Source organism: Annulohypoxylon maeteangense (genome assembly GCF_022496945.1).
Source record: "Annulohypoxylon maeteangense strain CBS 123835 unplaced genomic scaffold GGS22scaffold_6, whole genome shotgun sequence".
NCBI classification, from domain to species: domain Eukaryota; kingdom Fungi; phylum Ascomycota; class Sordariomycetes; order Xylariales; family Hypoxylaceae; genus Annulohypoxylon; species Annulohypoxylon maeteangense.
The window spans coordinates 128,225-155,527 of NW_025953253.1; the positions used below are offsets into that span (position 1 = coordinate 128,225).

The 27,303-nt window shown below is 47.3% G+C and overlaps 7 protein-coding genes and 1 non-coding gene across 8 annotated transcripts; 4 read left to right on the top strand and 4 right to left on the bottom strand.

Annotated features, from left to right (window-relative positions):
• Positions 1 to 2,889: 2,889 nt before the first annotated feature.
• Positions 2,890 to 5,087, bottom strand: GGS22DRAFT_159416 (S-adenosyl-L-methionine-dependent methyltransferase). The gene is made up of 3 exons (XM_047960786.1): positions 3,932 to 5,087; positions 3,667 to 3,871; positions 2,890 to 3,606 (listed from the first exon to the last, which is right to left on the bottom strand). The coding sequence occupies exons 1-3, from the start codon at positions 4,755 to 4,757 to the stop codon at positions 3,144 to 3,146; spliced, it is 1,494 nt and encodes a 497-aa protein (XP_047819780.1). The 5' UTR covers positions 4,758 to 5,087; the 3' UTR covers positions 2,890 to 3,143.
• A 2,355-nt stretch (positions 5,088 to 7,442) lies between these two features.
• On the top strand, positions 7,443 to 9,191 carry GGS22DRAFT_121835 (uncharacterized protein). Its single transcript, XM_047958247.1, has 2 exons — positions 7,443 to 8,962; positions 9,038 to 9,191. The coding sequence occupies exon 1, from the start codon at positions 7,524 to 7,526 to the stop codon at positions 8,856 to 8,858; it is 1,335 nt and encodes a 444-aa protein (XP_047819781.1). The 5' UTR covers positions 7,443 to 7,523; the 3' UTR covers positions 8,859 to 8,962; positions 9,038 to 9,191.
• GGS22DRAFT_199394 (uncharacterized protein) lies at positions 9,192 to 11,865 on the bottom strand (the record flags this gene model as incomplete). The annotated part of the gene is made up of 2 exons (XM_047966285.1): positions 9,192 to 10,210; positions 10,269 to 11,865. 2 exons carry the CDS (start codon positions 11,863 to 11,865, stop codon positions 9,402 to 9,404), a joined length of 2,406 nt encoding a protein of 801 aa, XP_047819782.1. The 3' UTR covers positions 9,192 to 9,401.
• A 1,343-nt stretch (positions 11,866 to 13,208) lies between these two features.
• GGS22DRAFT_159420 (uncharacterized protein) lies at positions 13,209 to 15,554 on the bottom strand. The gene is made up of 3 exons (XM_047960787.1): positions 15,477 to 15,554; positions 15,065 to 15,422; positions 13,209 to 15,008 (listed from the first exon to the last, which is right to left on the bottom strand). Exon 3 carries the CDS (start codon positions 14,972 to 14,974, stop codon positions 13,574 to 13,576), a length of 1,401 nt encoding a protein of 466 aa, XP_047819783.1. The 5' UTR covers positions 14,975 to 15,008; positions 15,065 to 15,422; positions 15,477 to 15,554; the 3' UTR covers positions 13,209 to 13,573.
• Positions 15,555 to 15,895: 341 nt separating this feature from the next.
• GGS22DRAFT_159430 (glycoside hydrolase family 35 protein) lies at positions 15,896 to 20,188 on the top strand. The gene is made up of 9 exons (XM_047960788.1): positions 15,896 to 16,576; positions 16,628 to 16,743; positions 16,794 to 17,040; positions 17,087 to 17,119; positions 17,166 to 17,261; positions 17,326 to 17,460; positions 17,509 to 17,577; positions 17,630 to 18,230; positions 18,279 to 20,188. Exons 1-9 carry the CDS (start codon positions 16,136 to 16,138, stop codon positions 19,571 to 19,573), a joined length of 3,033 nt encoding a protein of 1,010 aa, XP_047819784.1. The 5' UTR covers positions 15,896 to 16,135; the 3' UTR covers positions 19,574 to 20,188.
• A 174-nt stretch (positions 20,189 to 20,362) lies between these two features.
• Positions 20,363 to 21,101, top strand: GGS22DRAFT_159441 (glutathione-dependent formaldehyde-activating GFA). Its single transcript, XM_047960789.1, has 2 exons — positions 20,363 to 20,572; positions 20,643 to 21,101. Exons 1-2 carry the CDS (start codon positions 20,456 to 20,458, stop codon positions 21,021 to 21,023), a joined length of 498 nt encoding a protein of 165 aa, XP_047819785.1. The 5' UTR covers positions 20,363 to 20,455; the 3' UTR covers positions 21,024 to 21,101.
• A 139-nt stretch (positions 21,102 to 21,240) lies between these two features.
• GGS22DRAFT_t48 lies at positions 21,241 to 21,311 on the top strand. The gene has a single exon. It is a non-coding gene; the product is annotated as a tRNA-Gly (tRNA).
• Positions 21,312 to 22,145: 834 nt separating this feature from the next.
• Positions 22,146 to 25,956, bottom strand: GGS22DRAFT_159443 (glycoside hydrolase superfamily). The gene is made up of 3 exons (XM_047960790.1): positions 25,299 to 25,956; positions 24,796 to 25,246; positions 22,146 to 24,709 (listed from the first exon to the last, which is right to left on the bottom strand). The coding sequence occupies exons 1-3, from the start codon at positions 25,398 to 25,400 to the stop codon at positions 22,305 to 22,307; spliced, it is 2,958 nt and encodes a 985-aa protein (XP_047819786.1). The 5' UTR covers positions 25,401 to 25,956; the 3' UTR covers positions 22,146 to 22,304.
• Between the last annotated feature and the right edge of the window lie 1,347 nt (positions 25,957 to 27,303).

A 27,303-nucleotide genomic window follows, 5' to 3' on the forward strand; every position in this document is an offset into this window, starting at 1 on the left:
GGTGTCTGCACTGCAGTGAATTGTAACCCCTGTGCGTATGTGAATGTGTCTAGTCTTGTGCGGTGTCCCTCTCCTCTCCTAAGCTGGCTTGAAGTGGACGGCAGGCCATATCGTTTCCGGAGTTGAGATCGGGTTGTTGTCACGGCACATCGTGAGATCTTATATGGTAGAGGATAGTAGAATACTTTCCCTTTACGCGCCGGATGTCTGCGCCGAGCATGCCGGAGTTCGCGGGGTAGTAACCCCTTACCTTATACCCTGGATCTTCCATCATAATTACCTGCCTATGAGAGCTGTGAGAGGTGCTTTCTTCCGAGAAATATGTTTAGCTCTAACTTTCCCCAGATACCGACCGATGGGATCCATCTCTAATGTAACATGCTATTCAAGAACGTAGCATTTATAGCGTCGTAATATTGAAAGAGTTACCTAGTCTGTCAATTATGGTAACCAATCCGGATATTCGATTGGTCCCGTCGTGATGGTCTTCGGCCTAAAAACTGCATGCATAGAGTTCCACTTCCACGGTGGTAAGAGGAACCTTTGGTTGTCTTGTCTAGGTAGCCAGTGACCTGCATCTAATTGCATTGGTCAATCAACCACCAAGGTAGCGCCAATAACATGCATTGGTATATGAGTAGCGTTGTGGGGGTTTGGAATTAATTGTAAGCCGGGTCGGGATCAATCCCATCTAAGAAGTAGGTGATGGAATTTATGCCCTCAAGCAGCCGATTTGCCGCCATGATGCCATCTTTTGGGAGATGAGCGAATAATAATTAGGGGAGAGATCGGCCAGACCGGCCATCCGGATTAGGTATACCTACCTACCTACCTAGGTAGTTATCCAGCTGAAGAAGTGTGGCTTCAAGCCGCTGATTAGACACATCCGCGAACTTGCTAGGAAAGGATCTAAGAGAGCTAGGTATATGAAGTTATGAATATGAACTTCTCATGTTGGGCATGCGACCAGTCGATTCGACCATTGCTCGAGGTAGATCATTGATAAGGTTTTCTAGCGGCTCTTGCCTCATTCATATTATAATCTGGAAATTAATAGAAACAGCGATGATGACAATAACGCGTATAATATGGTGTGGCGGCGGTTTCCTTACGATTTGGTTTCGTTGAGGGAAGCGTTGTGGAGATAGTACTTGTACTTAATCTAACTCGTCTCGAGTCTCTTTAAACTCTTTACATACAATATAGGTTGTTCTTCGGAATGATGGAATGAAGAACAGTGCGGAAGATCTTAGTAGTTAAAATATGACCTGTCAACTGTGGCTTCGAGAGCGCTGCCGCTAGGCTTGCTTCGAATACCTCACCGGTTTCAATTTATCTTCACCGGAACGCCACACTACCATAAACAACACCCATGACGTTTATATGAGACTCAACTATCGATGAGGCTTGTAGTAAGTGCTTACTGATGCCCAGTTGGCGCTGAAGGTGCCTTAAGTGATAGGGGCTTACATTTCTAGGAAAAGCAAATATTTGTATAGGTACCTACCTAGGTATATATATGTATCATGGCGATGAATCAGTGGAAGAACGCTCTCAATCTCTTCAATTATAGCCTGCTAGTAATAATATGGTGCTTAGGGTCGACCTCATTTAAAAACGGTGTCAGCAAATCGCGAGAGTGAACGCTATACGAAGAACGCTAGACGTTGCGAATTGATGGTTACAATTTAGCCGTTGGGAATTTGTCACCTTTCTAATGCAGCCACCGACAGTCGTCCCTCTTCCACGATGGTACGTTGCGAAACTTTGGGGATCAACACCATAACAGTTAGGTATCCCAGAGTCGTAAGCAGGGCCTTGGCGCGTCCAATCACCAATCGACGTTCTTGATCTCAGGGCAGTCGCACGACAGGGCGATAGCATGGTACTGTAGATGCGCATTTACATGTGGTTTGAGAATAAGGGTGAGAGATGGACTTTACCTAGGCACGGCAAAAGAACAATTATACGATGGTCTTCGAATTCGCGAATTCGACCCATCTCATATCAATCAGATTATCTACGACAACACGGAACGGTAAGTAGTGTTTGCTACTCTCTGTTTTATATTATCTGATTGCGAATCATCATCGCGTCTTCTCTCGTTTTCCTTAAGAGCAACGGCTACTTGCTTTGCAGTGACAGCGGCCGTTGCTGCAAGGCGCCCGTTTGGGAGGTGGGAACTAGTAGTGTACAGTGCCCAGGCGTATGAGGCGGCGATGGCGTCGGCGATTCTTAACCCGGATAGGCGAATTCCATCCGCTAATCTTGGGGTACCTACATAGGGCGAATCACTTCCATCTGGTACTAAGTATATGCGGGTGCGGGCACGAGCTTGATTGCTTTGAAAGATGCCGGGCACGCGGATATCTTGCACCCGCACAAGAATCTAGATTACCTAGCAAACACGCGGGTTCACCGATATTTTCGCATATTTAGATCTAAGCGATGAGGGTAGGTGAGAACCTAATCGGAATGAGATATGATATGATTTGACGCGATTCTTAGGTACGTAACAGGGTAGATATTTAGATATCTACCTACATACATAGGCAGATGCGTAGATCTATGAGAGGAAACGTCTCGTTTCTCATGTATACCTTCATACATAGCTAGCCTGTACTGTACTTGTGCGAGGAGTGAAAAGGGGATAGGAAGCTCTGTTTGACAGGTTTCCGACGCCATCGGGTGTTACCCCTGCAAATATATGATCATCCCATTCCAGTTGTGATTCTTGCCGCATGTGATAAGAAGATTCCGTATATTTCTTTTTTCCATAAATCAACATGGTGGGAATGAGTTCGCGAACCCGAAGATCTTCTTGGGAACTAAAAGAGTTAGCACTGTCACAGTGGAGAAGCATTATCGAAAAAAAAGATATTTCCTATTCCGGCTATAAAAAGTAGTAATTCTCCAATGATAACGGCTCCTGCGAGCAAGGGTGGCTGAAAGTGTCTAAAATTAGTCAAGCTAGTGGTTCAAGCGGTTCAAGTTGTTTGTTCTCCTCAATACTTCCACGGTTCGTTTCTGCTCTGCAGGTATTCGCTCTGCCGTCCCGATCGCATTCGTATCCAACCAGTATAAGCTTCTTTCCCGATCTGGACCGCCTCTCGGGAGATCCGACCTCCTTTTCGCTAGGATATTTACTGCGATTCGGGTTTCTGACCATATACGCAGACGAGAGGCATGTACAGGAGTAGCGAGTTGTCATGATATCCCTTCCTCACCGAAACTAGGAGGGCCTCCACCTGTTCTCTTCTCCAATGTAGTCCCCTGGTCATTGGTCCGAGCGCTATCGCTTGTATGCCATCAAGCAAGATCGTCTTCCAGTAGAGCCCGACACTCTTCAGAGTCTTGTTTTTCGGCCAAGTACCGATAGGAATGTGAAAGACCCGTTCCGTTACATTCACATATCCGCATTCTCGCATCGCTGCCGCTATACGGCCTTCGTTCGACGTCCTGAAGCTAACCCCTAGATTTATCAACCCCTCGTCCACATATTGCCAGTATTGGGCAACCGGGTGGTCGCTCGCTAAGGTACCATTACTGCTCGCGGGGAAATGATGAATTTCTTGCAGCTCTATCCAGCCGCCTGGTTTTAAATGCCTATGTTGGAGTAATATTTAGCATCAATTATTCCCCTTGAGCTAGTCTCGGTCAACTTACTCGTAGGATGTTCTTAACAGCTTATCCCAGTCTTTAATAGCCATGATCATATGTCGCGAATGTATGTAGTCGAAATGGTTCTTGGGATGAAGCCAAGGGCTTTCCACGTCGTCTACCATGAATCGGACATTAGGCGGTACCCACTGTGGTTGAATAGGACTCAAGTCTAAGCCAAGAACGTTTGCGCTGGGATAGGTATCACCCACTAACCGAGTCAGTAAACTAAGACACAAAGCAATGATCGTCATATAAACGAGCGACTTACTCTCAATTGCCCATACTCCGGTGCCTGTTCCAAGATCGAGTATCTCGTGTGGGTTGTCTCCGATAGGCGCGAAGTAAAGTTGCTGGCACAACATTTTAAGCATGGCGTGTTTCATATCTTCACGTTCCTGTTCGTCATCGTCATTCGGGAAGTTGTATCGTCCTTCTCTAAATTTATGGTATCTTCTTCCGTTCTCGAAGGAAAAATCCCAAATACTCGATGACACCGATGTCGATGCAGTCGTTGCTGCTGTGTCTGATTCATAACCGGCATCCGTGACTGACACGTTATCTGCCACGATGGCCCCGGACCCGACTTGATGGGCTGCCTCAGCTTCGTCCCCTAATTGCTCGAATGAGGACGGAGCCGCATATGGACCAGTTCCACCTTCTCCTGCCATTGAAAAAGCCTGTGATGTAAATACAGGATATACATTTGCATTAGGATTCCTGCTCGTCAGATGATGAACCGGGGGCCTTTGAGCATCCCAGGTTTGCGGAGCAGCTAATTGAAAATTCCAGTTCAATTTCACGGAAAACCCATTGAGCTTCGAAGGATGGTTCGCAGAGGCATAAGATCGTTCCGCAGCTCGGCTCGGAGGTGCAGTTTCCGTGTTATTGAAGAGAGCTACCCCTGTGATGCTATCGATTCGGAGTCGAGGTAGAGTGATCGGTAAGCTAGGGAGTTTCTGCTCTTGGGTTCTGGTTGGCAGGGATGGAAGAGATGGGAGAGATGTGTAATGTGATATATTCGTAGGAAGATGAGCATAGCTTTGTTGTAACTTGGGGGAAACGACAACGGTCGAGCCCCGACTGAAGTCTGCCATGGCTAACAAAGAAGCGAATGGAGATCAAAGAATCGATGATGGCTTGTCGTTATATGTCAAGAGTCAGGTGATAAGTAGGAATCTGAGACATTCAAGCAGCCATGCGTAGATATGCGTATATATGCATCTGGTCGTTAGAGTTGTCGGGTTGAATCACTCAACATTGTAGGATAAAAAAACGGGGGACAGGATGGGTTTTCCCTTTCAAATTGGCAGGACTCGCCCTACCTCAGTTCTACGCCACGGTATCTGTTCCACGGAGCGATTGAGCGAGTACTGGATGGAATACAGTTTTTTTGATGTGGCTATTAAAGAGACTGGTAGCATCGAGCTCGGATGCCCGCATGAGCACCAGCGCTGGCAGAGAGTCTTGGATGACTGAAGTACCCGCGTAATGAGGATTGCAACACCGATACACCGCAGCTCGCCTGGAGGGGCCAATCCGCGAGTTGAATTCACGCAACCACAAATAAACAAAGAAGTTTGGGACTTTGGAACTTTGGACACTTTTGGGCCTTTTGAACAAAGAACGAAGTCCGAAAAATGTCCAACGTTTATTTTTACGTTGGGGATCTCGTAGTTAATGAGTTGATCTCTCGGGCGCTGAAGTTGACAATGAACAGTCGGGCATTTGAATGATTCATATTATTCTAATGCTAATCCGAAACCGAAAATATAGTACTATGGTATTCTTTATTTCCTATTTGGCCTGACTATTAGGTAGGTAGTATACTAGGTGCTGTATATGATGTCGGTCAGGGGTCAGGGGTCAGGGGTTCGGATGGGTAGACAACTCAACCCCCCACCTTTGTCCCAAAGGCCGCACTGCAGTTTTCAATCGAATCTTGTGCAGTTCGCCTCTACAGCGTCATACTAATTTCATATCTGTATGAGATGGGTCCGTCATGGAAGAACAACAAGACGGGAGATAACAGGATACATACAAACATACTAAGTACACTATTAGGTAGATAATAGTATATTGTATATTTATTGTAGTATCTAATATACTTAGGGAATGCACTTTTATCTAGTTTTTAGGCGTAATCGATTTTTGAAGGCTGCTACTGGCAATGACAAAAGATAAGTACTGGGTGGTAGACAGGTACAGGTTTGCTACACAATAAACGAACCGGAGAAGAACCCGGCAAACAGGTAAGGCCTGAGGTGAGTTGATAAATATCTTAAATTTGGCGCCAGGGACTGACTTGTATGCAGATGGGACCTACGATGGAGAGGGCGACTGCATGAATTTTCTCCGATATGACAACATCCCAAACGTTCTCCTCTCGAAAAATAATTGGAAGACGATTCTCAGATACATATCTTCAACCTAGCTCAGTAAGGTTACGCCGTACACTGTCATACTAGGTACCTGCTAGGTAGTCACGTCATGTGTGCCTTGATAGAAAGATGGTTAGATACCGACTAGATTTGTCATCCAAGCAACGTCTTACGCACGGAATACTAAACTCCTAGAGTCCAAATGGATGGCATCCATACTATAACCTCCTAAAGGGTTACCGTATTGAGAATCTCGTCTGATTCTATCTCTAGGCGGCCGGGCCCACCCGTTCACAACGTCAACCGCCCCGAGCTACCAAGTGTACGGGGAATATGCGAGGCTGAGAATATTCTTAATCAGTGTCGTTGATTAAGTCGCAAATTCGCCTTCTTTCATACCTTCTAGATGATTATGACGGGTGGACGAGCTCGGCAAGTTCCTGGATTCAATATGGGGCAAGGAATCGATACCTAAATCATTCCAATTTATAAAGACATGCATCTCCCTGCCAGTTTTCGGCGTATCCAGGGGCACCCTTTATTAAATCGCTTAAAAATGCCATAGTGTAATTCCAATCGCCTAATGTTATACTATAATTAAATCCCTGGCTGTTAGGTATTTCCAGAACTACTTTGTCGGCTATTATATTATTTAGCTCCCCTAACAGCTCTCCTCATGTTGCTGATAGGCTTACTAAACTCCCTTCAAGATGAGCTTTTAAATACCTCGGGACCGACGCTGAAGCAGAAACTGTTTTTAGGTGAAATTCTTCAGAATTCATTGCTAAGAATGTTTATCTCGATGCCTTCGCAAGGCGAACAAGCTTTAACTTGTGATACCAGGGTTGACTGGAGAAATCGATGAAGAAGATTAACGACTAAATTGCATTATCGCATGATTATCCCTTGCACTATTCCACACAGGCATCCAAGCCCAAGGAACCGGTTTGCCATGAAACAAAGCCCGAATGTTGAACTGGAACTTTCGAGAGCATGTTGGCATGCCGTACAATATCATGGCACTTTCGACCCGGCGGTCCAGTAACCTAGTGACAAGCGGTTACAATGTCTCTCCGGAAAGAGTCGAGTACCTAATCTTAGCTTTGCCACAGGTACGACTATCGTGCGCCGTTAGAGCGTTGTTGGAAATGGTAGCTTTAGGCATAAATATGGACCGATCTATGAAATTCTCACTATTTATCAAGATCGCTCACAAAACATCGTATGCAAGGTCATCGCCGTCGCACATTACGTCTATACGTACCTGTTACTTGCATACCTACCTTATAGGTACTAGCTATGTTCGCTTCTTCGAATAGGGGGGCTAGGGGCATCTACCCCTGAATGCGGGGAACGATCAACCCCGCCTAAGCAATTATCCACCGTCGACTAGCTACATCCAACTTTTCCTCTCAAAACACCGAGTACTCATCCCGCTTGCGATCGAACCGAAAATCGAGGTTTGAAAGGAGGACCGACTAGATGGCGCCTAAAAAGAAGCCTTTCACGTATTGCGAAGGCGCGCCGTCCTGGAACCCGACGACATACATCGCAGACGCCCCACTACACGCGCGCGTCGAAGCGCTCCTCGCCAACGATGACTTCGCGTCCGCCATCGCCGCATCATTCTCGCTCCCACCACCGAACCGCGACAAATACACCTACCACGCGATCGTCAGCGTGACGCTTCCGGAAGTACAGCACGCCATATCGCTCGGCCGACAAAACGGGCTACACGCATGGTACTTCGCGCCCACACCCACGCCGACGCCGCCCCCTAACGATAACGACGCCACAACCACCACCCCCCAACCACAAAAGCAAACCCTAACATCCCTCGCACCACCCCCGCGCCCGGACACCGAAGCCTACCTCGCGCTCTTCTCCCCCAGCACATCCACCGCCTCCGCGCTCAAAACCCTGCACTCCAACGCGCGAAAATCCAGCCTCCGTCTCTCAACCGCCCTCCACCTCCTCTCAAAACGGTACCTGCACCCCTCGCTCCCCTCCCTCACCATCCCAAAACAAAGCAAAAAATCCCCCTCCCCACCGACGAACCCATACCTCCAATTCCTCATCTGGAGCATCAAAGCCCTCGAATGGTGCGGCCCTTGCCCCGCCTCCACGCTCGCAGGTCTACGCTCGCACCCCGTGCTCCCGATCCTAATGCACCACTTCGGGTGCGCATGTCCCTCGCACGAAGCCCTTTCCATCCTCCGAGTAGTCGCGGCCGGTAGGCCTGTTTTCGATATAGGCAGCGGAGGTGGGTACTGGACGTACATGCTACGCGCGTACGGGGTGGACTGTGTGGCGGTTGATAGCGCGCAGAGCGAGTGGCGGGTGAACTGGGTCGACGACACTGTGATTTCCGACGGCGCTGCGTTTTTGAAGAGGCGGAAGGCGAGGAATACGGGGGTAGCGGTGGATCCGGACGAGCCGGTGCTGTTGCTGGTCTACCCCATTGTCGGGGGATCGATAGCGGGCGGTTCGGAAGGCGGGTTTACGCGCGCGATGTTGGATGCGTATTCTGGGGATACGCTTGCGGTTGTGGGGACGCAGAACCGGAATGGGTATACGGGGTTTAGGGGGGAGAGTATGGATGAGTATATGGAAAGAGAGCAGGCCTCGAACGGCTGGGTTAAGGTTGTGCAGGTTGCGCTTCCGAGCTTTCCCGGTAAGGATGAGGCTCTGTTTGTTTTCCAGAGAGGTGCTCGGGCTCCTACTTCTGATCGTACGGAAGTTGGCGAAAGAGATGAGGGTAAGAGTAAAGATGAAAATAAGAGCAGTAGCGGTAATGGTAATAAAGGGGCTTCGTAAGTAATGCTGTCTTTGGTAACATCTTGTAAGGATACCTAAAGTAAGTGCTGCTATCGCCCGCTATCACTGTTAGCGGAATAAGGTGGTTACGAGGATTGTTACAGGTAAGAATTACATCCCTACCCGATTTTATAATAATTAATTTCTCTACAAGTCACGATAACCGACCGATATAATAGGAATCCGTTGATTTCATTATGACCCTATATACGGAAAAGTCAAAGAACTCCCAGAAACCCCAGTGACTACAGAATGAGCACATGAAAACCACCGTCATCGCCAATCGTTCATCCCGCGTATCCTCCGCCAAAAGAGTTGTCGGTTGCTGATTCGGATAGAGATGACAAGTCTTCTCAAAGCCCAAAGAAAATTGCATTGGCGTATATACCTAGTAGGTATTGCCCATTCGTACCGAACCTAGAAGGCCAACGACCCGTTTCCCGCACAAACAAGAGGGGTACTTCAGGTTACTTGACCAGCCAAGCCATGACCTTATGGAACACCTAAGGGGCTACTCCACCAGCACCACCCCCTTCATCACCGTTAGCACCCCCCTCCGTGGTTACGATTGTGACGACGCATAAGGGTCTCTACATCAAGTCTCTGCCTGTTCTTCTTTCCTGGGCTGCGTGGAGCCAAAGCTGACGTCTGGTTACTCGTTGATTGATCACCTTCAGGTTCCATGTGCGAGCTACTACCCTGGTAAGATGACATGCCTGGGTTGTTCTCCTTGTTCGTCTCAGCCACATTCCTGACCTTGCGTCGAAGATGAGGGGCTACCCATTCCTCAGGCGGTTGTCCCTGCTGCTGGGGTGGAAGGTTCGTCTGGGCATTGACGCGCTCGCGCTTCTCGAGCTTGTTGAGAATCTTTTGAGAAACGTAATCAAGGTCTCGTTTCATTGACAACAAATAATCATCATTGGGCGCTTTTTGCAATGACTTGCATAGTCTCCTTTGGCCCCCGATAAGAGACTGCATTGATTCGTTGCAATCCTTCTCAAGTAAAAAATCTACCGCTTCCCGTGCACCAGAGTTCTTATCGAGGTAATCCTCGATCTCCGCCTCAGTCTTCTTCTCGGTAGATAGGCCTGCGATCATCTGTCCATCTACCATATCACGTATTAGGGTGCCTTGTAGCTCTGCGAGTGATTGGGGTTGAGCATCATGGATCAAAGTCTCGTCACTTTCGATTGCGGCTTGCGTTGGTGCCTCAAGTTGACTCACGGCAGCAGAACTCTCCTCCAGACCACGGATGGGCATGTTTATGGCCTTGAGCCATACTATGCACTTCTGCTGAACCTCAGGAACGCTACAGAGTAGTTCAATCTGTCGAGATTTTGCAGCTTTGAGAACTAAATAATAATATGTTAGCAATTGGTATCAACAAAGACCATCGGTACCTATACATACGGCCATGGATGCGTTCTGTAATCGGACCCACGCTCCCACCAATGAGATTTTGGTAGCGTACGACGGCTAGGGCTAAATAGAAGACCGGGTAGTCGAAGTACTTCTGAATGGCCCGAAGAGGATCCGGGTTAACTCCAGGAGGCACAAAAACATCAGGGATCCAGCATATGATCTCGTTATATGGTGCAGCAACAACTTGAAAGTCGATCTTCTCGTTCCAATCTCTGCTTCGATCTTCAGTCGGTTGTGGAATATCCAGGGAGCGAATGGTGATATCTCCGAGGACGGTTAACGTAGCGCGATGTTCAGCAACGGTGAAGATCTCATGGCAAAAGTTCTCATCAACATCCTTATCATCGAGGAGTTTCTTAAGTACTGTCTTAGCTTCATTGCTAGCCGGCAAGTCCCAATATGCAGGCCAAGCCTCGAATGCCTCCTTGGTGAGGTGTTTCAGGTGAACAATCTGCGAGTTCTTGTTACCGCCAAACGCATCCCCGAAGAATTTGAAGCGCTCGCAATCTACGATTCGAGTGCTTACTTCGAGCTTCTTCCACTTCTTGCGATAATCCTCTAGTGAAAGGTACTTGCGAGGACCAATTAGTTTCTCCCAATCGTCATGTTCGGTCTCAAAGTTAAAGGAATGATTGCCGTTCTCAGCAGACAATCGGCCAGTAAGAGAACGGTGGATGGCCACCTTTAAATCTGCAAGAAACTCTCTCTGCTCATCAGAAAGTATGAAAGGATTGGAAAACTTCTGTTTTACCTCTTTCATATTCATACCATCACCGCCGAGTAAAGGACAGGCTAACCCTACGAAGTGTCTCATATGGGACCTTGTAAAAACGCCGCCGAATTGCCTTGCGAGGAATTCGTTGCGATCGGCGCGCACCTGACACGGAGATTGGGTGAAGGATGGATTTACCTGCCACCCAGCAGAGAACATGGAGGGTGTTACCATAATGGCCTCGACATCTCCACCAATCGCATGGCATATGGATTGACTCTTCAAATGATGGACTGGATTGGTCTCGCCGAAGAAGACGTCCTGCTCAATGGTACTCGGGCCACAGACTATAATAATCAGAGGAGTACCTGACTGCTTAGATAAATGCGCCTTGACGGAACAAGCAATGAGGAAATCCGCCATTAGCTTCTGGCGATCTGTCTGGACCTTCAAATCGGCGCCGTGAGAATAATATGTTCCTTGGTAGCCAGTTCCTTCGGCTCCAAGGACAATTCGGCGCTCCTTGCCGTGAACGTAGAGATCGGGATTGTTGTTGACTATGCCGACAATATCGCAATGAGCCAGCCAATCTTGTGATCCAGGATTTACCTCATCGTGAAGAAGGTATTTAAACGCCAAGAAGTCTACAATATGCCAACCAAGATTATCCATACCTGCTCGCTCGAGGGGCACGGTACAGAGTCCGATAACGTGGCTTCCGGGTGGAATGTCTGGAATAGTGCGCGTGATGAACGTGGCATCCTGAACGGGGTCACATGCTTGCCCGCCGACTGGAGCGAACTCACGAGCCTTAGGATCAAGCGGCGTAGGCTGATGGCCCTGGTGGTGGCCATACGCCGATGAGCTGAACATTGTAGTGGGCAATCTCTTGAACTGGTTATGGTGCTGAAGAGATGTGTACTCTGTAATTCTATTAGAGGTTAGAGGTCAGCACGTGATGAACTGAAGGAGAGAGATTTTGTATGATATAGAAAGTAAAGAAAAAGTGACAAGAAGTGAGTGACCAAGTCCTTTTCTTGAAGCTTTCATCATCCGAGGTCACCCATGGCTCTATAAACACCAATTGTGATTGATTTACGCGATAGGGAAAATATGAGTCGGTACTGCTTCTTATCGCGACTAATACTCGTCTATCCAGTACCCCACAAGCCGCTTGACTCTGTTTAGTGGAAACATAGACGCATATTATACGAAATAGAAAGGATGACAATAGACAATAGCCATTGATAATAGATGATATGGCAGTTCCAATCCAAGATAGGAGGAGACATGCCAGAGACAATCTGATGTAGAGGTAGGGACGGGGACATTAAGGCTTGATATTGAGTAATAATTTGACATACCCAAGTATTAGGAAATAGTTATGAAGAGGTAGCTGGGGCAATGGGATCCAATGTTAAAAAGGAAGATGAAGGGAAATGGATGTGTGGTGAAAATTCAGCGGATGCTAATATTCAAACGAAGCTTCAACTCGACGCGATAGTGTAGTGTATGATACCAAAAATGTTATAGTAGAAGGGGGAAAATATCATGGATTACTTACTAGATGGGTTTTTTTATACGACACAGCGCAGGTTGGCTGAGACTCAGTACTTTGATGTGACGTGGTTAAGGAAAGGTTGGATTGATGATGGCCTGTGGTGATGAGAGAAAAGGTGAGATAGAGAATTGAGAGAAAGCTTTATTAAATAGTTTTTTGACGTGCTGCTGATAGTTACTGATCCTAGATCGAAGCTATCCCCCGGGGCGCCAGGTGCCTTCCTTGACGTTACCCTTTTTATGAGTACCTACATATGTATCTAAGGCATCTACAACTTGGAAGTATCCACAGATTGTAGACTACTGAACATCAAAGTACCTACCTAGGTACGTATTAGGTAGGTATACATGTAGATACAATAGGCTGAGTGTAATTGTTACGATTAAGCTTTGAGTTGCTGTTAGAATTCTAGATGCCGTTAAGAGATATTGAACTCAATAGATCCCTTAGACGAAATGTCTAGGTACTTGGAGGTACGTACAATAACATCACGGCAAATTTGAGTCTATCAGTCAGGTTCTTCAAAGGAGGCCATTGATGAATATACTAGTTATAGTTAAAGGATGTGTGGCCTGCGTACCTACATAAACGCAACTAGATAGTTAATATGACTATTGACACTAACAACCCTCAGATGTTTACATATATGTTCTGGAGTATAGGTACCTACCTAGTAGGTATAAATGTTGATGTGGAAAACCGGGAAATATATACAATAATTTTCAATTATCTAGGTACCATCCAAGATAAGTACCGTTTCTCTCTATGTGAAGGGAAGGCCGTGAAGAGGGAGAGAGATAATCATCACTAAGAAACTTCCCTAAGTCACTACCTACTAGGTATATATTCATTAGCATGTATAGGTTTATCGCCATATACCTAAGCAACAATGGCATTATGACCCACTCAATTTGCATATATATACCTAAGTGACCTATCCACCTAAACGCTGAGGCTGTCTTCAATTCCATTACGCCAATAAACTCCACCTTCTTCGCCTCTCAGGTCTCCAAATGAAATTTAATCGTCGTTATCCCAATGAGAATGAAGCATAGCATCCCGATTGATATAATAGGTCATGACCTCGTGCTTTGACGGCGGTCCTAATGCATGCTCGAGAGTCTTCGCGACAACCTGTCTTCTCACTTGGGCCCAATCTGTGCCTCGCTTTTCCAGGTCGAAAACGCTACTGTGATCACTGGCGTCATGGATAGCCCAGAATGTAACAGTCACGTTCTCATCTTTCTTGCCTTGTCCACTCTTTACTTGGCCGATTATTAATGTCTGTTTCTCGAACACGGGCTCGACGATGTCATGGCCCTCAAAAATACAGTCCATATCATAACCCAACCCCAAACCGAGTTTAGGAAAGCTTCTCAAAATTGAATTGTGAATCTTATAGCAGGAGTGGCAGCGGTGGATCGCATGAAGGCCATGGTTGAAATACCCACCATATTTCCGGCGATGCTCGGAAACGGGGTTCTCTTTGCTATGTCCGTAGCGCTCACAATCAGTGAACTTGTCGAGGTGTATCTCACGCAACGACGGGAACCATTGGCGTAGTAGTCGCCAAACGTACTTGAACTCGCCGTAGCAAACCGCTTCATCTTCGCCATCGACTTCCGGGAGTATGTGCGGGGCCGGCCGCTCAAGTAGCGAATTATGACGAGCAAACTTTGGGAGAGCGGGAGCCAATTCCGGGATAGAAATTCGTCTCAGGCGGCTGAGATCAAGCTGTGTGAATGCAGTCTGCAGCGGGTGGTGAAGGGGGAACACCAATCTATCGATATCGAAGTTGAAGAACACAAATGTACGGCTGCCAGGGTGTTTGCATGGCACAGTGTGAGTCGGGCAACGATCTGGCAACATAAGAGCAAGTTCGAAGTGCCTCAATGTCTCGCGACGAGATTCTCTATTTACCCATAGAGATAAGGGGGGCCGGGTTGTCGAGCGTGTAGTTACTACGAATTTGGTGGGTAGCCGTAGATAGCGGCAGTCATGGCTCTCATGCTCTTGAATGTCCCAATGTTGCTGATTGGCACGAATGTGGGCTAAATGATAACAATAAAGGTCGATTTCTCGTCGGTCATCATAGGGTTCACCTAGACGGAAAACTCCAACTCCCCGTGTCAAGTTCACATCCCGATGCTCCCAGGTCTCACGCCAGATCTGGAAACGCAATTCCGGAGGAAGCCTACTGAACTGCGGGAAACCTGCGCCTGAGTAAACGAATGGCCGAGTATCATGTTTGCGTACTTGGTGGTGCGTTGTAGGATAACGAATGTATGCAGGCACAGCGCGTTTTACTATTTCCCCAGTATAGCGCAGTAGCCGTTTTGTGATGGAAAGATCTTGGTCGTCATCCTCGTTATCCCGATGGCGCTTCTGGCCACGGGGTCGCGGCTCTTGGGATTCCTCCATGCTAATTTTTATCGAAGTAGGCGATGATTTAGCACTGTTATGGATAACTTAGTCTTTATACATCCATAGCAGTTGGAAGTGGGGACGAACAGCGCAAGTTGAAATTTATTGGTGTGGTTCGATTCTCGCGTTTTGAGTATTGATCAGAGGTCAGTAAACAATTGTATTGTAAGGTCAGTGGTAACAAAAGAGGACTTTTAGTGAATGTGATATATTTAAATCACTTAGAATATGGCGTCTTTTTAAAGTCGCGACGGTTCAAACTACGAAGAAAATAAAATCCAATAGTTTATAGCATATGCAGTATACTAAGTACTGAGGGAAGAGGTTAAAAGTATTGAGTCGCCGGAAAAAGTTCCTATTTGACTATTTTTTTGTTACAAACTCCAGGTTAGGTATCCCCTCGGGACAATAAATTTGAATTTCATAAACTTCTCTAAGGCTACATCTAAGAAGTTTTAGTTCTACTAATTAAGTACTGAAGGTTAATATATGTACTTACTTAGGCACCTACGTAGTATGTAGGCACTCGATAGTCTCAAGGTTAAATTGAAATTCAACCTGATTGGGTACATCCATGTGAAAGTTAGGATACTCAATTATATATCAAGAAGGCAGGAGGAGAAAGTACCTATGATAATTGGTTATCGAACTACTATGTACATTTGTATGTACCTACCTAGTACGTACCTGGAAAACAGTCTGTGCACGTGAAGCATTATGCACTTGGTACCTAATATTGGCAAGCCACCAAGCCACCCTCGGTATTTTGTTAGAGCAATACAGTACAAAAGCACGGTACATAAAGATTACAAACTGTATTTTGTACCTGTCAATGAAACGATGCTGTACCTATCTATATACCTATAGTATTCTGTAACGCGCATGAGAGACATAATGCGGGGAGTCCACCCTCCCTCAATCCTACCAAGTACATATTTGGGGGGCTAGCCACAAGGAAATCTTGGAACTTCATCGCGATTGTACTTAGTAGTAATTACCTACCTAGTATGTTATGCGTAGGTACCTAGGTATCTAGCGTATGCTTTTCATTCAAATTGTTTGAATTTTGTAAACACAATACGTTTGTGTCGTCAAGTCGACTCTTCCGATTCCGTTCTTAAAAGTGTCAGGTACTATTTACAACTTCTATTCGTCAATATGGGGGTCCTTCGTTCCGCACAAGAGCCACTTGCAGTGTTGGCAAATCCAGCCAATTTCATACGACCTTTTATCCTTTTAGTCCTTGCATTCTACACATTTCGGAATTATGACTGGTTCATAGGAGCAGTACCCGAGACAAGCGTTGGGAGTGATGAAAAACCATTACAAGATATTGTTACTTGGGATGAACACTCCTTATATATAAAAGGGGAAAGAGTTATGATTATGAGTGGTGAATTTCACCCCTGGAGATTACCTGTCCCCTCATTATGGCTTGATATTTTTCAGAAAGTTAAGGCGATGGGGTTCAATTGTGTCTCTTTCTATAGCAACTGGGCTTTATTGGAAGGAAAACCAGGCAACTTTTCAGCCGAAGGTGTGTTTGCCTACGAAGAATTCTTCAAAGCTGCAACTAAGGCTGGCGTCTATCTTATCGCAGTAAGCCACCCCCCAATTACTTGAGATAACTTACCTACTAAACCTCGAAAGCGACCTGGCCCCTACATTAATGCCGAAGTTAGTTTTGGTGGATTCCCCGGTTGGCTTCAACGTATTAAGGGGCATCTTAGGACTCCAGATGAGGGTTATTTAGCAGCAACGGACAAGTCTGCCTTACTACCAATATGAATAGACTTATCTAGCTAATTTAGAGTAGCTATGCAACTCAAATTGGTGCCATAATTGCTCGCGCACAAATTACCAACGGCGGCCCTGTTATATTATACCAACCTGAGAACGAATACACAGTCGGAGTCTCTATCCCTTTCCCTAGCGGCAATTACATGCAGTATGTCGAGGACCAAGCGAAAAACGCTGGCGTTGTTGTACCCCTTATCAGCAACGACGCTGTCGCGCTTGGCCGCAATGCTCCTGGTACGGGGTTAGGTGAGGTCGAAATCTACGTGAGTCGAATCGAGCATAATTGTGTACTGGTCTAACGGGGAATAGGGACATGATGCTTACCCAGTCATGTTCGATTGTGTTAGTTTGATCACATCCTCTTCCACTCGGATGCTTATCGAAATAGGCGAATCCTTCTACTTGGCCACTCCTGGCTTTATCAGGAACTTACCATCAAATCCACGAATTACAGAGCCCCTTAACCCCTTTCTCGTTAGTCGAAGTGAGCTAAAAGTACCTATAAATATTGGCAGTGAATGTATGGTATTGACATCAAGTGCTGCTAGTTCCAAGGTGGCGCATACGATCCATGGGGTGGCCCGGGGTTTAATAACTGTGCTACGTTCATTAACCACGAATTCGAACGAGTTTTCTTCAAGAATAACTTTGCTGCAGGTGTAGCTATCCATAATATCTATATGGTTAGTGATAAACGCCTCATTCTCGACTCTTCAGCTGACCTGTACCAGATTTACGGTGGTACAAATTGGGGCAACATCGGACATCCGGGTGGTTATACGTCATATGACTATGGAGCAGCGAGTATCTCAAGCCATTTCGGTTACGGACGGAAGACTAATTTACCTTCAGGCTATATCCGAAGACCGGACAATCGTAAGAGAAAAGTATTCGGAATTAAAGCTTGAAGCTGAATGGCTGAAAGTATCACCGGACTATTTGACAGCTCAGCCAGGGGCTGCTCTGGTTTGGACATATGCGACCAATGCAGCAATTACTGTGACAAGACTTGCTGGTAACAGTACGCTAGGCAGCGGATCATTCTTTGTCGTCCGGCATAGCGATTATTCCAGCACTACTTCGGATAGCTACACGATGAAGTTACCTACATCAGAGGGCGATATATCTATTCCAACATTATTTGACAAGTTTACCCTTCACGGCAGGGACTCGAAAATTATAGTCACTGACTACGATGTACAAGGAATCAAGCTTTTATACTCGACTGCTGAGATTTTAACCCACCAAAGGTTTCAAAACGCGACAGTGCTCCTTGTATATAGTGGGCCAACCGAAATAAACGAGCTTGCAGTAAAAACTACTGGTGGTTCTCTAGTTGTGTCGGACGACTCTATTAAAATAAACAGGACTGAAGGGCTCGTCACTCTAGCTTGGGCCACTTCCCCAACAAGGAGGGTCGTTCAGATTGACCGCTTTCATATTTACATTTTAGGTGAATAACAATACCCCCTCTTGATTCTGAGAGCTAATGGGTCCTTAGATCGGAATTCTGCTTACAAGTATTGGATACCGGAAATCAGTAAATCTTTATCGCTGATAATCAATGGGCCTTATCTTGTTAGATCTGCTTCTCTTGAGAATGGAGCGCTGTCCGTCTCCGCAGACTTCAACAGGTCGACGATTTTCGAAGTCATCGGAGCCCCGCAGAATACGACGACGTTAATTATAAATGGGAAGAAGGTAGATTTCGAAAACCAGGATGAACGAATAGTAGCTACCATCCCGTATTCGGCCCCATTACTTAACATACCTCTCTTATCCGAATTACCGTGGATCTATGTCGACTCGCTTCCCGAAATTCAAACGAACTACGATGACTCCACATGGGTGATCTGCGATCACCAGTCTACGAACAATTCATATCAAATTCTACAAACACCGACCTCACTCTTTGCCGGTGATTACGGGTTTCATGCTGGAATTTTACTATTTAGGGGTCACTTCACCGCCAAGGGCACCGAAAAATCCTTCAAGATCAAGACTCAAGGGGGCACTGCGTACGGCCACTCGATCTGGCTCAATGGCATCTTTCTAGGATCTTGGGTCGGAAGCGCCAGGAATTCGAACTACGACACTACCTACGAGTTGCCGGATCTTACCCAAGGAGAATCATATACCTTCACGATTGTCATCGACCATATGGGATTAGACGGTAACTACGTGCCGGGCATCGACACTGGCAAAGCGCCTCGCGGGATCCTCAACTATCGCCTCACGAGTTCTTTAATTGACTCCACCCCCATAACCTGGAAAATCACCGGAAACTTTGGGGGTGAAGACTACGTCGATCAGGTGCGGGGTCCTCTGAACGAAGGGGGGCTGTACATCGAAAGACAGGGTTACCACCAGCCTCGACCTCCTACCCAGAACTTTACCTCTGGCTCGCCGTTTTCCCCGCCAGGCAAGCCGGGCATATCATACTACATGGCCCCGCTTTCACTCGACCTACCCTCCGATACTTACGACATCCCGCTCTCCTTTTCCTTCCGCAACGTCGACGGCGGGGCTGCGCGCATCCAACTATACGTAAACGGGTGGCAATTCGGCAAGTTCGTAGGTCATATCGGACCGCAAACAAACTTCCCCGTCCCTGAGGGTATCTTAAACTATAATGGAGAGAACTGGATCGGGTTGGCGATATGGCGTATGGAGGAGAATGGCCGAGAGCCCGTCCTCGAATTTACGCTCGAAGCTGGTATACCGGTTTTGACGGGACGCGATCCTGTTGTTTTAGTCGAGAGCCCGATTTGGTCGCTACGCGAGGGAGCGTACTGAAGTTCATTGATTCTATGATAATGGTAAATATATAGAATCGTTACTCGATCACGACGAGATATTAGCTAGCTACCCCTGTTATCTGCGAAGATTTCCGATTGGTCTACTGGTCATTAAATTGCCTATTCTGGCTTCAAGTTCTCCAAACACAACTACTAACTCTGATTGTAGTAAAGCGACATGAAGGTGGAGACTGACGAGGGTCCGGCTTAAAGGGCCAAGACTACCTACCTAGCCAGTAGGTACCTTATCTGTAGCTTCATGATTCTATCTCGAATTTTTCGGCGTTTCTACGTTATTTTCGGATAGTCTAGCAGCGAGGCCAAGGTTAGAGGAGCGATATCGCCGTTCATGGTGTCCAGGAGGTCAGTTTTGCGTTCCTGTTGTCGTTATCTGGTATCCCCCAGTATGATATGTGGGGGGAGGAATAAACATAAAACCTTTGATCTGTATTAGCGACAGAAGTATAATTCATTATAATGTAACATCATTAGTCAACGGCGAGATAAGCCATCAGCATGCTGTCGAATATATCATGATCGCAGCCTCAAATAGGTAGATGAAGACTTATCTACCTACCTATCAAATGAGTAGAACCAGGTACATATAACAGCCAAGAGAACTTAGTAGGAATAATCTATTGGCTCGTCCGTATTCTAAGCAATTGATATAAGCTTGGGGTTTGAGAATATACGTCATTTTGGAGGGCATATCGCACCGCAAGGCGCGTTTGACAAGCGGGGGTTTGTTTAAGAGGCTTCTCTTTTACTCCAAGAGCTGATTTATAAAGATGAAATACAATCACCAATGCTAATCAATGGAAGAAATTTGAATCGGAATTAGTGTTCGTTCATTGCAGTCTTCAATATTGACCCAAGCAAGATGTCCAGACCAACACCTGACAATTTCCCGAAACCGAAGTCCATTACAGGGGGCTGTCTTTGCGGTGCTCTGCGATACAAGGTCGACTTCCCCGACGACCACGACTTTTTGAAACAAGTACGTACGATATTATCTTGAACAATATAAACACCTCTTTCAATAAACGGCCTCAACTAACGAAACCCAGAGCTCAAGTTGTCAATGCACGCAATGCCGGCGCAACACAGGAACCCTATTCCTCGTAGCGCACACTACCCCGCTAAGCGGATTCACATTCCTAACGCCCACGACAACGCTGAAAAAGTTCTCCGCGACGCCGGGTTTCCAGCGCGCATTCTGCGCTAACTGCGGGGGCTTTCTGTACTGGCGGGACGAGTCGCTGGACGAAGTCGCGGTGGCGGTAGGGACTGTGGACCCGGAGTACCTATCCAAGTACGGGTTCGCGCTTGCGAGTGCCTCGGACAATCTCTGGTGCGAGAACGAGATTAAGGGCGTTACCGATGTGATGATTGGCAAGGAGAGAGGTATCAGGTGGGCTAGGAGTAGCGAAGAGGGTGTTAAAATGTAAAGGGCACCTGCAATGAAGCGAAATTTATCCTGTAGGGAATAACACGCCTAAAAGCTCGCTTGTAGACAATGATAATACTTGATTTCTATTGGTTAGCTTCATGCGATTAGCATCAATGATTGTGAGGGGTCTCCGCAGCTTTCTGTGCGCATATAGTAATCTTTAGGGCGATACTCCAGTATCCAATAGCAGTAATACTCCGAAGGAGTGGACTGAAGCATCAGTGGTTTAGTGGTAAAATCCATCGTTGCCATCGATGGGCCCCGCGTTCGATTCGCGGCTGATGCATTTAACTTTTGCTTCCTGTGACACTTGCGGTCTAGAAGGTGATAATATTTTTTCCAAGTGATTTTCTTCCACGATTGACAGCGATTCAGTGATTAGATCTATAATTTTGAGACGTAACTTTGCTGTGAGTAGCAATTAAATGAAAACAATTAATTAGGCGTCAGTCCGCTTTTGATGGCCGAACGGCAGCTGTCTGTGTGGGTGGGCAGTGAGCATAGGTCTGTACGTAGGTCTAGGTATCGTGAAAGTTGCGCGTCCCAGTCAATAGCACATATTCCAACATCTTCCTCAAGGCGATGCATCAAGGCACCGCTCAAAACGAAAATGAAATGACATCAAAAATTGCGCTCCCTACGATCCACGAGGGATAATAGAAGAGGGTCGACTCCGCGCTGTGCAATGCAGGTCTCTCCCCTTGCGAACCCCGATTCTTGAGCCGGGGTGCGCGGAACAAGGTAAGTATGAAGAAGAAAGGAAGAAAAAGAAATTGAAAATTTGGGCGGGGGGCCAGGTATTTATAAACTCTCCCAGACGCTCAGGGCGGTAGGAGCTTCCCTAGGCAACTGCCAGGCAAGAGGCACTGAAAGAGGCACGAAATGGCCAGTGCCTTCCCAGCCCTAAAACCCCGCGTCGGAAAGATCGAGAAGCTTATTGTCGCGTTCGATGATGTCATGCTAAAAACCTTGAATACAACGGAACGAACGAACGATGTACCTACTATGTACCTTCGTACCTAGTACACGGATAGCGAAAAAGAATATGCATCTTGTACCTCAGCCATAATACAAAAATCTTGAATCTCACAGCACATCCATGGATCTCACATGTACAATGCTCATACAAGGTACGCGGTATTTTGCGTTTTGATATATCAACTTCCATTCAGTATATTCTTCTAATAAATATATACCTCTGATTTAGGCATTTACATATAGATATATACCTCCATATCTATTCCACCCCACGAACTCTCCACTCCTATATCCTTCCCGTTTACAACATAAACGCAACAACAGCCAACAAGCCCAGACTCAACGAAGCAGTCTTCGCCGATCCGGCCGTGACCACTGCCGACGCAGTAGGGTACACAGTCGCAGCCGTGTATCCGACCTTCGAGCTCGTTGTCGTCGGGACAATCGGGTATCCGGTAGCGGCGCTGGCGCTGTACGCGGGGAGGGTGCTGTTGCTGGCCTTGCCCGTGGGGTACACGGCGATAGCTAAGGTGCTGGTAGCGAACGAGCTGCTTGAGGAGGCAGGGACAACAGCTGAGCTAGCGCTGGGGCTGCTTCCGGATCCAGCGACCGGGTAGTTGCTAGGAACGCCGGCTGCCTGGAAGGGCTTTGAGGACGAGGATTCGGGCGCGCTGCCGACGGGGTATTTGGCAGCAGATGGAGCTGCGGTAGTAGTGGTAGGCTTGGTCTCTGAGGCCTTGGTCGTGATAGGGACGAGGACGGTGGAGACTGAGATAGTCTGGGTGGTAACCTTGGCGGGGCAGTTCTCTACGTATGCCGGGCACTTGGTGATGGTGGCAACGACGGTGCTGTAGACAGTGCTGGTAGACAAGGGGACGGTGGTCGGGATCGTGGTGGGGGCCGAGGTAAAGGCAGTGGTCGGCTTCTGAGTCGCGGTAACAGGGCATACGGTCGTGTATAGATCGACCGTTTCGGTGACGACGGATCCTTTAGCCGGGCAGTTGGTTACGGTAGGGGCGCAAGACGTCACGGTGTAGACGGTAGTGGTCTTGATGGTGCTGGTCGTGTACTGTACAGCAGAGGAGGTGGTGCTTGTCAGAGAAGCACTGGAGGCAGTCGTCGCGGTTGCGTATCCACTAGACGTGGGAATGGCAGTGGAGCTGCTGTTAGTGTAAGACAGAATGCTGGAAGAAGCTGTCGCCGTGGCAAAGCTGCTGGATGAGAGAGTTTGAGAAACACTCTGCGATCCGGTGGTAGTTGCCGAGACACTGAGAGTGGCCGACTCAGTAAATGAGCTTGAGCTCTCGTCAGTAGTGCAGTCATCATCGTCATCAGAAGAGGTAGTCGAGGCGCTGTACGAGGCACTGGAGGTGGTGCTAGCGGACGAAACAGTGCTGCTGCTTGTGATCAGCGAGCTGGAAGAGGACTCTGTTGCACTTGCTGAAACGCTAGAGCTGGATGTGGCAGTGTAAGAACTGGATGAGCTGCTATCCGAGGAGCTACTGGAAGTAGCGGCGGAAGACGAAGCGGAAGACGAGCTGCTTGACGAGCTAGCAGAGCTTGAGGATGCCGAGCTTGTGGTAGCAGAAACGCTTGAGCTGGAGACACTGCTGGAGACACTGGCGGAAGCAGTGCTGGAAGTAGCAACGAAAGAAGATGTAGTCGAGGACAGGCTGCTTGAAGAATCAACAGAGCTTGAGGTTGAGGCACTGCTTGTCGTAGTTGCAATGCTTGAAGTAGAAACACTGCTAGCCGTGCTCGAGGTAGAGCTTGAAGTATACTCGGTGCCAGTGGAGGAAGAGCTGCTGGTCGTAGAAACAGAGCTTGAGGCGGTGCTGCTAGAGGACGAAGAGGCGCTCTCGGTACTTGAAGAGGAGCTGGAAGTCGAATCACTGCTCGTGGTGGCAGCAGAGCTAGAAGCGGAGGTGCTACTCGAGATAGAAGCGCTGCTGGTAGTTGAGACAGAGCTAGAAGTAGCCGTAGTGCTCACGGTGCTTGAGCTAGAGACAGTGCTTTCGGTGCTGCTTGCAGTAGTAGCAGAGCTGGAAGCAGTGCTGCTGCTGGAGGATGCGGAGGAACTGGTGGATGCGGAAGAGCTGGTGCTGCTGCTAGTGATCGTGGCAGAGCTAGATGAAGATGTGGTGCTAGAGGAAATGCTAGAGGTAGATGTGGCGCTAATAGTCGAGCTGGATGATGTCGGCGGAGGAGCGCAAACGTCAGCAGAACAGCCACCGCATTTCAAAGCCTCGGCAACGGTTTCGAGGTATGATATATTCTCTATGTCGGTGTTCTCGGAGGCGTAGTAAGCATCCCATAACATAGCACCGCCAAAATGCTCCTTATTTTTATACGTGCAGATAAGTTCCTTGGCCGCGTCAGGGGTAATGTAACCAGTGCCTAAAACACCAACAGCTTCAAGGCTTCCGGGAAGACCGATGAAAAGTTCGGCATCGTCGTTGACTCCGCCATTGATGAAGGTCTCCCAATCATCATAGTTGAACCCCGTGGTAGTTGCCTCGCAGGATGGGTTGTTGTAAAACTGGATCCAGATCTTGTCAAATTTGGCCTCCTGAAGGATGGTCTCCATCTGGAAGTACTTGGAAGTCTGCGGGCATTGAGGGGCAGCTGAGAGGATTATATCCTCGCTATCGTTAGTGATGAGTTCGCGAAGGTGGTTCACCATGTGAACGTATGGCTCTTGGTCATCTATACTTGAGTTAGTAAGTTGTAAAGTACGAGTAAGGTAAGCGAGCACTGTGCTTAATTTCTTTAGAGAAATGAACAATTCTTACCAAATTTGTACTCAATATCAAAGTCAAAACCATCAATGGTGGTGTGGTCCGTGGAGCTCGTGTCAAAGGGTCGTGGACCGGTGTATCCCTCCTTGAAGGGGCCAAAGGCCTCGTAGAGGAAGTCCGCGAAGTCAATACCATTCTGGACGGAGGAGACCGTATAGTTGCTCGTCTCAGAAAATACACCTCCGACTGATAATAACACCTTCTTACCAAGACGCTGGCATGTCTTGATATCATCCTTGATATAAGAGCACGAGCTGAGAAGTGAGGACGTTCGATCATTATTCACGTAGACCTCTGCCGCACAGTGAGAGGCGAAGTTGGTGCCTGGGTAGTTAGTGCCGTTTCCATTTTCGGGTGAGACGTTTACGAAAGCGAGTGTGACGAAGTCAACGCTATCAGATTCGCAGTGGTCGCCGAGGAAGTCGGTCCAAGGTCCGGATTGTCCCTACGAGTTATTTATGAGATGGAGAGTCTTCATTAGCAGTGAGGTATCATACCCAGTAGGCATTGAGTTTGTAGTCTGGCGTGTAAGTGGTAGCAGAAAGTGCAATGGCAGACGACGCTGAAAGCGCGGCCATTAAGACTGAATTCTTCACCATCTTGAGGGTTGATTAAGGGATTGTATTATTCGTAAAGATCGTAAGTGGCCGAGGCCGTAATGAATGTGGTTGCCGAACTACTCAACGAAAGGACGCAAACAAAATGTTTGCTACGGCTGGCTATTATGCCGTTTCTTGTCGAATGGACAGATGGTGATGAGAAGAAAGAAGAGACGAAAGAAGGAAAGAGAGCGTCTCGACTATGAGATAAAAAACACTTGTTTGCTCTATAGGGGCCTAAACATCCCCTAGCCACACCCACCCCAGCTAGGGGACGATTACTATAGGGTCGATCCAAAACTAGGACAGTGGCCTTGTACATTGTTTGACTAATACTTGATAGAAGGCGTTTGCGTACTCTTCTCATCGCTTGCCTACTTGGTAATTTCCCAGTTTCCAGTGACTGAGATTGTATTGTCCGAAATGGGACCTGCGCGCCGAGGAAGCCCATGATGGTAAGCCGCTAAACCCTCGTCGAATCAGTGTGATTATGCGGCTTGCACAAAGACCAAGGGGTACTATCAGGATTAGGGAGTCGGCTAGTATCAGGAACAAGTATAGTCCTCAGCCTAGAATCAGCCTTAAGGCACGAGTGCGGCGGGTGACCAGGGCTTGCAATTGGTCGGCACTAGGGTCCGAACTATTGGAACCACACCTATAGAATACTATAATTCTCATAGGTCAGATGAAAGTGACTAGGCAAAGATCGATTAGATCTAGGACTTAGGACCACAATTTTATCGGACCACTCGACGCTCGCTTAAATCGAGTTTGTTTAATGGAGAAAAACTGGTGAAGAGGAAAAGATCATCGCCGTTGACAACGACATGCGCTATGAACCAGTTAGTTCTCTTCAAAAAGGCACCTATTCAGTATTCAACGGTAGCCGAACTCACGAGATCATATAACGAACATCTTCTCCTGGGCTGCGACGCCACAGCCCTACGATGAAGTTTCATACCCCTAATCTACGCTCAGGGACGCACATATTCTGGTGCGGTACTAAAGACGTTTGAGTGCCTGGCTCTCAGTTCACTAATCCATAGCGCCCAACCCCACGTATGTTCAAAAGGTCCCTTTCCTAGTGCCGGCGGAATGACATACCCGGCCAATTCATAGGCCGACGGCAACGGGGCATGACAATCCTTTGAAAATATTAATCTGTATAATCAGGGACACAAACTCCCAATTTGTTCACTGTGTCGGGATGACGTTGCCTACGTCCATCCACCATAATTACCGGCATCGAATCGGGCATATGTCCGTCTGCGACTCGGTACCTGCATAGGTAACTAGGTAATTAGCCCAGGCATTGAGATTGGTACAGCCTGAAGAACTACATTACAATGAGGCTGGCGGGTCTCGCGAGTCATGTCATGATCTAGAATCGCGGAGTTGACTAGCACTAGGGCTCAGCTGGTGTGATTAAGGCTCGCCATCGCCTGGAGTTGATTATGCCAATATTCAATCGTTGTGAGAACAAAAATATTCACAAAACCTTAGAAGATAAAAACCATATGGTACCCATTTGGAAAGCAATATCTTGGCTTCGACGCGCTCCTAATGGCCGAAGAAAGAAACGTGGATAAAGCTGAAGAAATTGTGAAAATCGTGGCTCACGGACTCGGCCGAACTTAGGATCCACATAAAGCCACATTTATTACTTAATCTTTTTTTACAGTGGGGTTTCATCATCACACTGTGCATTGAAGCCCCTGAGTTAAAAAACTAAGAGATTATGATAGGTGAGTCTTAAAACGGATATCGTTTAGTTTGAGAGAATATCCTCATATTCCGAAGATTGCGTGTCCTCCAATGATATCTACAACTTAGGCTGTATTGAAGTGGACATCATGTCTCTCTAGTGGCGATACATGTGATAACCTCCAATCTGCGACTTACC

Coding starts and splice junctions, on each gene's coding strand:
- GGS22DRAFT_159416 (XM_047960786.1), bottom strand. CDS start 4,757: ATGGCAGACTTCAGTCGGGGCTCGACCGTTGTCGTTTCCCCCAAGTTA. Junction 3,872..3,931: donor CGGAGTATGGGCAATTGAGA/GTAAGTCGCTCG, acceptor TGACTCGGTTAG/TGGGTGATACCTATCCCAGC. Junction 3,607..3,666: donor CTGTTAAGAACATCCTACGA/GTAAGTTGACCG, acceptor ACTCCAACATAG/GCATTTAAAACCAGGCGGCT.
- GGS22DRAFT_121835 (XM_047958247.1), top strand. CDS start 7,524: ATGGCGCCTAAAAAGAAGCCTTTCACGTATTGCGAAGGCGCGCCGTCC.
- GGS22DRAFT_159420 (XM_047960787.1), bottom strand. CDS start 14,974: ATGGAGGAATCCCAAGAGCCGCGACCCCGTGGCCAGAAGCGCCATCGG.
- GGS22DRAFT_159430 (XM_047960788.1), top strand. CDS start 16,136: ATGGGGGTCCTTCGTTCCGCACAAGAGCCACTTGCAGTGTTGGCAAAT. Junction 17,120..17,165: donor ACCCAGTCATGTTCGATTGT/GTTAGTTTGATC, acceptor TTATCGAAATAG/GCGAATCCTTCTACTTGGCC. Junction 17,461..17,508: donor CTATCCATAATATCTATATG/GTTAGTGATAAA, acceptor GACCTGTACCAG/ATTTACGGTGGTACAAATTG.
- GGS22DRAFT_159441 (XM_047960789.1), top strand. CDS start 20,456: ATGTCCAGACCAACACCTGACAATTTCCCGAAACCGAAGTCCATTACA. Junction 20,573..20,642: donor ACCACGACTTTTTGAAACAA/GTACGTACGATA, acceptor AACGAAACCCAG/AGCTCAAGTTGTCAATGCAC.
- GGS22DRAFT_159443 (XM_047960790.1), bottom strand. CDS start 25,400: ATGGTGAAGAATTCAGTCTTAATGGCCGCGCTTTCAGCGTCGTCTGCC. Junction 25,247..25,298: donor ACAAACTCAATGCCTACTGG/GTATGATACCTC, acceptor AATAACTCGTAG/GGACAATCCGGACCTTGGAC. Junction 24,710..24,795: donor TGATATTGAGTACAAATTTG/GTAAGAATTGTT, acceptor ACTCAAGTATAG/ATGACCAAGAGCCATACGTT.